This window comes from Melanostigma gelatinosum, assembly GCF_949748355.1.
Source record: "Melanostigma gelatinosum genome assembly, chromosome: 11".
Lineage (NCBI taxonomy): Eukaryota > Metazoa > Chordata > Actinopteri > Perciformes > Zoarcidae > Melanostigma > Melanostigma gelatinosum.
Genome location: NC_136644.1, coordinates 20,715,634 through 20,724,881, shown reverse-complemented (window position 1 = coordinate 20,724,881; position 9,248 = coordinate 20,715,634). Strand labels below are relative to the sequence as shown.

Sequence of the window (9,248 nt, the reverse complement as noted above, 5' to 3'; positions counted from 1 at the left end):
TTAGCCTAAAATATGTCAACAAGGCAGGTAACATACACTTACTAATCACTTCCTAATCCTCAAATATCAGCAAATTCTACTTTTAAAAAACACAAAATTGATCCCACTACATATGTCGTTGCTCTGTATGATGAATATTGTCAATCAATGCATTTATTGACTACTAGTTCTGTCTCTCTGTACCGATTTCTACCAATATCTACGCTTTCAAATTGCCCGCCAAGTACTTCCAGGAACTATCTGAAGTTGCGTTGACGCGACTGTCTTCTTTATACGGCTCTGGTTGTACCACCGCGTAGTAGACGTAACGACGTCAGAGCGTGTGACGCAGATGTCAGTCGCTCAGTTCATCAGACGAGACTGTTTGGCGAAAATGGCGGACTCGCTGTCGTCAGGTCTGGGAGAGGAGCAGGAGCAGGAGAAGGAGAAGGAGAAGAAGGACGGGGAGAGAGGCGGGAAGGCTGCCCAAACAGAGAAGAACGAGGAGAAAGACGGAGTCACAGAGACGTTGGGGTTCAACGATAAAAATGGCGGCAGTAAGGGCACGAAACGCAACCTGTCAGGTGAGAGCTAGCCTCGATGTTATACAGCGCACAGTTTGACAGCGCTAGCTAGCTGCTATTCATTTATTCAACGTTGCTGGCAAACCAGTGTTTGGTTTGATAACATTACTGCACTCTACACGTGGTTATATGTTGCGCGAGTACAATATCAATCACTCAACAGTTAACGGTACTGAGTCTCTGCAGCTTTGGGCGCTGCTCCGAGTTTGCACTTTGAGTAACGTTTAAGTTATGTGGCTAATTTATTATTTTCGTCATGCAAATAATTACACTGCTGCATGTAAACACGCACGAGTCAAATAGGTCAGTTTTGCTTTCCCGTCAAAGAAAGACTTGCTGTGTGTCTGTGTCTGCACAGGCGCATTCAGAAGTGCTGCTGAGTGGGGAACGTTAAATAGTAAGTTACAGACAGAAGTATGTGGACAGTGGACACCTATCTTCACATTGTGTTCTTTTGGCCCGGGGCTGTTAGTCACGGTTGACTTGGCTTCTTGGTTCTCACTAAAGCACTTCAATGATTCAGTCTTGCATTTCCATAAAGGTTTAAAGGGACTGAATCAAAGAGACCAGTCAAAATAGGCTATTTTAAATCAAACATTTTGAGTTCACATAGTAGGAAAAGCACAGGGGATAAATATCCTGACTTTCTTTATCCTCTCCTACTATGTGTCACGCTTTGGAAAATGTTTGCTTTCTACTCTTTCCATAATTCAACTTGATATAGCTTTTCAATTCGACCTTTCTTCTTAGTAAACACCCACATATGTCAAACTCCACATGTCATAATGCAGGCTCAAAAGTTTAGAATTGAGACCCAACCTGATATAATAACCAGAGAGGAGAAAGCTCCTTTAGTGCCATTAAAAACATTATACAACTGTTTTCACAGACTCTGTAGTACTCCCATACCAATACATTTGGACTTTGATATATAAGATTGATGCTGTGCCCCTAAATATGCTGCAGGACACAATCATATTTTAGACAATAGTGGTCTTCCAACAATGGACAAAGGCAGTGAAGCCCATAACGAAAAGTCTTTTGCACTTTGGTGTAGAAGAACTTGAGCCTCATTCAACAATTTGGGGATGAATTTCAACCTCAACTGTGAGCCGGTACTTATCACCCGACATCAGCCTGGGTCAAAAATTCCTTGGAAAACTTCACCAGTTCAGTGAAGGCTGTTACAGCAGCAGGTTTATGGTTTTGAATGAGATGTTCACCAATAACATATGGGTGTAATGTTTGTTCTTCCACATATGTCTGCTCATGTAGTGAAGATATTTCTTATCAATGCAAATTAATTTGGTTTATTATTAGCGAAAGACTCTCCTTTTGTTTGCAGTGAGAATACAGGCACCTGCTGTTAACCTGTGAATGAAGTCATCAAAGCGTTCTGGGGTTGTAGTAATGTTTTATCACGAAGGTGTGAGACATCACTGGCATGTGAAGTTCCCTTAGAAGGTAGCAAGTCTGTGTGTGTGTTTAATGCTTTGCCTTCTTCCCCAATTCTGGCTCTAGACTTGTCTCTGGTCAGATTTATAACCACTGAGCTGACCAGAGGATACTTCCTGGAACACAATGAGGCCAAATACACCGAGCGCAGAGAGCGGGTCTACACCTGCCTCCGCATCCCCAAAGAGCTGGAGAAGGTAAATACACCAACAATTTACTGAGAGATTTCTTTGTACAAGTCACAGACAAATGAATGTTCTCCTTCTATGTGTCTGACTTTCATTCTCTCTCTTTAGTTGATGACATTTGGCTTCTTCCTCTGTCTGGATGCCTTTCTCTACGTGTTCACCCTGCTGCCCCTCAGGGTGATTTTGGCCCTTTTACGGCTCCTGACGTTGCCTTGCTGTGGCCTCAGGTGAAGTATATATTTGGGTATTAGGGATGCAAATTAAAATAGGTTTCTTCAATTGAGCATTGGCCACATTAAACTGCTCATATAGTGGAATATACACCCCAATTAGGTCTTTCAACAGAGACCTATTATGTCCTTCCTCTGTGAAATGGAAGTCATAAAGGGAGACTGCAACTATTATTAATTCTGCCTAATTTCTCTGAAATGTTGAGTCTATAAAACATCAGACAACAGTAAAAAAATGTTCATTAAAACAAAACCAGTATGAAGATATTTAGTTTCATGTAATGTGCTACAAGATAAAGCAGCACATCCTCACATGGAACCTCCTGGGGGCAGTAGAGCTCCTTCTGATTTTGTTCAAACGGACGATAACTTCTTCTGTTTCTTCTTTTTCTTCTCCAGACTTCTGTGAACTTTTCGTCCGTGTGTAATTTTGTTTTTGTGTGTATTTTAGTGGCTCCCGCCTGCTCCAGCCAGCTCAGGTGTGTGATGTGCTGAAAGGCTTCATCATGGTGCTGTGTTACTCCATGATGAGCTATGTGGATTACTCCATGATGTACCACCTTATCAGGGGACAGTCTGTCATCAAGCTGTACATCATATACAACATGTTAGAGGTACACACGGACGATACTGCAAAAATAAAGTGTATAGCTCTTGAACGTACCGTACAGTGAGCCACCAACTCATCCGCTCTCTTGCCGCCTCTCGGCCTTCCCCTGTTGTGTCGTCAGGTGGCGGACCGCCTGTTCTCATCATTCGGTCAGGACATCCTGGACGCTCTGTACTGGACGGCCACCGAACCCAAGGAGAAGAAGAGAGCGCACATAGGCGTGATTCCTCACTTCTTCATGGCTGTGCTCTACGTCTGTATCCTCACTTAGAGAGACCTGTCTACACGTGTATTCCCCGACACGCATACACATATGTAGTAGTACATGCATGAGAATGTGTCAGTCTGGAATGACAGGAAAAAAAATTCTCAGTTTGTGACTGTAAACTGGCAGATGAACTTCTTAGTTTAGATGAAAAATAATTATGGGTTAATTAAGTCTTTCTTTTCTTGTTTACTGTTCTTCTTGTCTTCTGTGATAGTAAATCAAACATCTTTAGGTTTTACACTGTTGGTCGGACAACAAAAGACATTTAAAGCTGTCAACTTGGGCCTTGAGAAGCATTTTTCACTTGTGTGGTGCATTTTATTGACGAAACATCAATAACAACAATCTATTGCAAATGATCTGCTGATGAATCAATAATGTTGCAACATCACACAGCTTTACTTCAGACGATTTGAACGTGCATTATAGTGGACGCACATTAGAATGAACACGTGGCATGATTTGCTTTACTGTAGCCCTCAGTGTAATGTTTTCCTCAGCAATGTGTCTAGTTCTCCATGCCATCCTCATCATGGTTCAGGCCACCACTCTAAACGTAGCGTTTAACTCTCACAACAAGTCCCTGCTCACCATCATGATGTCAAACAACGTGAGTGTAATGCACACAGAAACATTTAACTCTTAAAAGGACGTGCTGCATGAGCTCAGACATGATATTTTGGGGTTTTTCTGTTGCAGTTTGTGGAGATCAAAGGAAGCGTGTTCAAGAAGTTTGAAAAGAACAACCTCTTCCAGATGTCCAACAGTGGTTAGTGTTGAATGATACCTCAAAAAATCAGTGGTCTGGATATTTTGTAACTCAGCCCTTGAACTTGGTGATTTGTTACAAGGTACATTTATGGAATCAAGCTCAGCTGCAGTGAGTTCAAAGTAGGTTAATCCAGGATTGTTTTTGTTTTTTCCCCACAGACATAAAAGAGAGGTTCACCAACTACATCCTCCTGCTCATCGTCTGTCTGAGAAACATGGAGCAGTTCTCATGGAACCTTGGTACCTAAGGCAGAGCTGATCTAGTGTAGCATCACTGAGATATACACCGCTGCTTTATCTACATGACAGACATCACGCTTCTGAGTGTGGCCCAGCAGTGAACTGTCATGTATAACTCATGTTCTATTGACACTAACCAGTTTCTATCGTTGTTTTTAGACCACTTGTGGGTGCTGTTTCCTGATGTCATCATGGTGATAGCCTCAGAGGTTGCCGTGGACGTTGTGAAGCACGCCTTCATCACCAAATTCAATGACATCAGTGCTGATGTGAGTCCCTCTTTGCGTGCATACTTTCAGTTTATCCTTCAGGTTGTGGTTACATGTAAGTGTGACAGCTAAGGGAGCAATGCTGTTGTTTTAAAAGACATGCCGACCAAGAAGAGCACATTGATATTAATATTATTACAGGTCTGTCTTACAGTCCTCATCGGTGGATAAAGAAAGCCCAGTTAATGGGCTTTTTTTTTACATTTTGTACTGACAGGCTTTTAGCAGAGTCACTACATGTGTTAACCAGGCATGCCATGTACTGTATCAGTACCATGTTGATGGTACATTCAAAGCCACACTATTGTCATTTATAAATGTCGATATTGCAACACAAAAAAGTTAATATGACAAAGTGGCAGTACACTCTATGTCACACTATGTGATCCCGAAAAAGTGATTTTTGGCATTTGATGGCAGGGGTTCAACAGCTTGTAGCGATATCTAACAATGACAGTTTTGGATGTGGTTGCTTGACACTGATCCATCTGCTGACAAAGAAAAAAGCTAGTCAGTGGACCTTAAATTAAGATTTTCTTGTTCATCTACTTGTTAAAGGTGAATGAATGTTTGATCTCTACACTCTATTCTGTTCCACTCCACTGATTTACACCAGGCGTGTTTTGTGTTTTACAACCTGGTGGTTTGTTCTCTCTTGATTTGATTTCCTTCAAGGAGTTGTTACTTTGCTTATGTAACGGAAACCAACACCACAGGAAGGGATTAACCCCTTTTATCTCTAAAGTGTCAAACCCAATCACACGCTCGCACTCAGCGAGCGTTCAAGCTCTTGTGTGTCCACGCTCGCTCACTTTAATCATGCTATGCACCTTTTGTCTTTTGTATTTTTACGTCGGCTTTATCAAAATTAAATTTGACTTATTTCGTTCATACTGTACCTTCCCTATATATTAACACATACATGATAAACATAATCAGATACTCCTGACATTTCAACAATATCAATAACTGTGTATATTTGTTTGACATTTCTAAATTGGCTGACGAGTGGTGTGTTACCGGTTGTGTCCTTTTCCAGGTTTACGGAGAATACAGAGCCAGCCTTGCCTTTGACCTCGTCAGCAGTCGACAGAAAAATGTGAGTAAAATAAATTCAAATATCAGATTATCCTCCAAACTACAATCTGAAGGATATTAGTAACTTTTGTTTCGAGACTGAATGCCAAACGGACACTGATATTTACAATATTGAGGAAATGTCCTCTCGTCTTTCCTAATTTGATTAAGCATTGCTATGTAATGACAACATGTTTTAAATGTGCCTCCAGGCTTACACAGACTACAGTGACTCAGTATCCAGAAGAATGGGCTTCATCCCTCTTCCTCTAGCTCTGCTGGTCAGTCACTGCTCATGAAAATATCCTTTTGATATTGTGTGTGTTCATCACTTATCTGATGATTTGTTTCTTTCTTTCTTCAGTTGATCAGAGTAGTAACCAGCTCAGTGAAGATCCAGGGTTCTCTCTCCTGTATGTGTGCGCTGCTGTTTTACCTGGGGTAAATGTCAAGTGCTCTTTTCCAAGTTTTGAATACATTTGCCGTGTTTTGGGTGTTTCTTATGTAGTTTTTTCACATATTCATGTTTTGTGTGTTTGTGAGCAGGATGATCACTCTGAAGGTGCTCAACAGTATCGTTCTGCTGGGGACGTCTTGTGCGTTTGTCAAAGAGGCCAACATGGAAGAGAAGCTCTTAAACCCTCCACCCTCCGTTGTCTCCAGCCGTGCAAACTCCAGAGCTCAGCGCACCAAACACGTTCCCACTGCAACACAGCAAGGTGGCACTTTCTCTATCTCTATGTTGTTGTACTGTGGTTGTACTTTGTATCTATGGATAGATGGATGTTCCCCCTGCTTCTTGTAATAATATCTACCACTTTCTCTCTCTTAGAACCCACAACCGACAAAGGAGAAACATCACTGGCTGCAGACAGTTCCCCGCCTGCCAACACGGCAGAGAGCTCCGCCCCAACGCTCCCCAAGAGCGACTCGGACGCATTCCTGACCACGCCGGACGAGGAGGACGAGGACAAAATCATCAACGCCAACACGGGACTGGAAGGGGACAGACTTGAACACCGAACGCCCAAGAAAGATTTGCTGGAAATAGACCGCTTCACCATCTGTGGCAACCGAATAGACTGAATGCCACATAAAACCAGCAGTCAGCGTGTCCTGGCTCAACAGCAAGGTTCAGGGATCAGACACGGGTCATTGAGCACGAGCTCAGACCTGACATACCCCTGAAGTATTTATTTATTTATTACCGACAAAACCAGCTGAGGCATAAAGCTGTTACTACAAAGCCTCGCAGGTCCCTTCAGATGCTTCCGTCTGGTCCAGTCGGTACCTCGTGAACCAAGTAGACTCTGAGGACGGGTCTCGGTTGTGGCGACGGTTGTAAGATCTGGGCAGAGCGTGAAGAGAGAAACAAAAACTGCACATGTGAAATAGTGCAACGTGGGTCGCTGTGTGATCTAAGGAACATGGCAGCTGGACTGTGCGTGTTCAAAAGCATGTGTACAGAGTTGTTTTTAGAAAGAACAAAACTTCAAATTTTTTATGAAGAATCTCAGATCTTTTTGCTAAAATCGACCTGCAGGTAATGGCCGAAATACACGGAGCCCGGCCGAGGCGCCACACGTCTGCTGTGACCGAGCGCATCCATTACAATCAACTGAAGCTGCCGACGTGGCACTGCTCATCTCTATTTATACACAACTTTTTTTTAATACACGGCCCAAAAACGACTTAAAAAACTGCATCAGTTTAAAAATAGTTAAAAGAAATACCGGAGACACTGCGACATGTCACCTTACAATCTCATCAAAGTGTTCTCCTGAACCTGTCGTTAAAATAATCCAGTTAATTTATTCAGCACCAGTTAATAATAAACTGCATGATATAATTGGCAAAACTCAAAGTGAAGCTGTCACATGACCACACGCGCGACGGAAAAAAAACGTCTCAGCCTCGTCTATGTGATGCGTTGCGTCCGTGCTCCGTGTATTTCTGCCGACTCGTAACCACATCAACACATTGTTGAAATCTCACACTTGCTCTGCAGACACACATTTTAAAGGATTTTATTTTAAAGTGTGTTACAAGCTGGCAGGAATGGCTGAAGTCACAGACCTTTTAGACACGGGGTAAGAAGTTTTAGTATCGAGCTGTTTGTCTTGATATTGTTACTTTGAAGCACTAAGATAAGATGGCGCCTGTTTGTAAAGGCAAAAGTATTTATTTTGAAGTGGACTCCAAGCCAGAACAGTTTGGATGATGTATCTTTTTTTTATGTGAATTTCTTTTTTTCAATATGCTATATGTGTACACTCACCATTCAAGCATGTAGCCGACAGATAACCACGTCTTGGTGTAACGCCACTGTTTCATTTCAAACCCATGGTGCGAGGCACTGGCATACCAGCATCATTTTAACATGTTGTACAAGTCTTTATCTTGACAGTGAAGTGAAAAATAATTCAGATTATATGGAGGACGGTGAAATGTTAAAGGATTACCTGAAGGCTGAGACACTGATAAGGGTGAATGATCTCTTAATAACAAGAAACATAATCATACAGCACTGTGTGGACCCAGCAATAGGAAAAGTCTGGCTTGAACCCTAAAGGTTGCTGCCATTGCTCATTGTGGTTATCAGAAGCTCTTTCCAAATCCTCGTGTACCCAACAGTCCTCAGACACTGCAGCTAGAAGCACTGTTTGACTAAACAGTCTGGTCTGAAGAGCCCAACTGATCCAAGTCCAACCTAGCCCCAAGTTCTCTCCATTTCCACATTTCATTACATTCGAGCCACAGTGCTCACAACGTTTCGTGAAATAGAAATACCCTGTGATCTCTTAAAAACCCCAGAAGGTCTTTAAATAACACTTCTGCTCAGAAGATAAGGAATTAGAGTTGCAACTCGGGCAATGGATTAAATAAGCATTGCACAACATATATTGTTAATAACAGGTGGCAAGGAGGAACAACTCGGAGTACTCACTTAATTAAAGTTTCTATTGTCGTGTTTCAGTTAGTGGACCTTCTGGGTTTTTCAAAGATCGCCATTTTATTGTTCAGAAAAATTAGGATTGGCTTAAATGTAATACACGAGGCACAAACGGGTCAAGTCTAGCCCTACCAGAGGACAGGCAATACAGTAAAATAAATGTTTACGTGAGAGATCATTTGCAGTGCATGAATGGATCTCACTACCTAAAGACACTATGTATGAATGGGATGTTTTTTTGTTTTTCATATACATCCCATTTGTGTAACATATTTCCTACATGGTAGACGAAGAATAAAACAAGATTTTGTTTTGTAACTGTTTTGTGATGTGACTGTGTGTGTGTGTGTTTAACAGAAACAGTGGCGGAAGTCACTGCAGGCTCTGTTCAGAGGGCAAAACACTGGAGTCCACTGTTCCCCCCCCCCCCCCCCCCCCCTCAAATGAAATGGTCATTTGAGAAAGTATTTTGACTAGAATTGACTTTATAACTGCTACAGTCATGTAGTCATGTACAGAGATATATTCAAGAAATACTCAAGTACCTCAAAACAGTACTTTGGTGAATGTACTTAGTTACTTTCCATCGCTGCTTGTATAGCTAACATGTAACGGTGTCGCGCG

General features: G+C 42.1%; 1 protein-coding gene across 1 annotated transcript; it reads left to right on the top strand.

Moving 5' to 3' along the window:
• Nucleotides 1–373: 373 nt before the first annotated feature.
• On the top strand, nucleotides 374–8,851 carry tapt1b (transmembrane anterior posterior transformation 1b; the record flags this gene model as incomplete). Its single annotated transcript, XM_079278841.1, has 14 exons — nucleotides 374–563; nucleotides 2,085–2,215; nucleotides 2,315–2,433; nucleotides 2,888–3,050; nucleotides 3,168–3,303; nucleotides 3,827–3,924; nucleotides 4,014–4,083; nucleotides 4,245–4,325; nucleotides 4,485–4,594; nucleotides 5,634–5,693; nucleotides 5,884–5,952; nucleotides 6,036–6,112; nucleotides 6,218–6,390; nucleotides 6,504–8,851. The coding sequence occupies 14 exons, from the start codon at nucleotides 374–376 to the stop codon at nucleotides 6,755–6,757; spliced, it is 1,731 nt and encodes a 576-aa protein (XP_079134967.1). The 3' UTR covers nucleotides 6,758–8,851.
• Nucleotides 8,852–9,248: the final 397 nt, after the last annotated feature.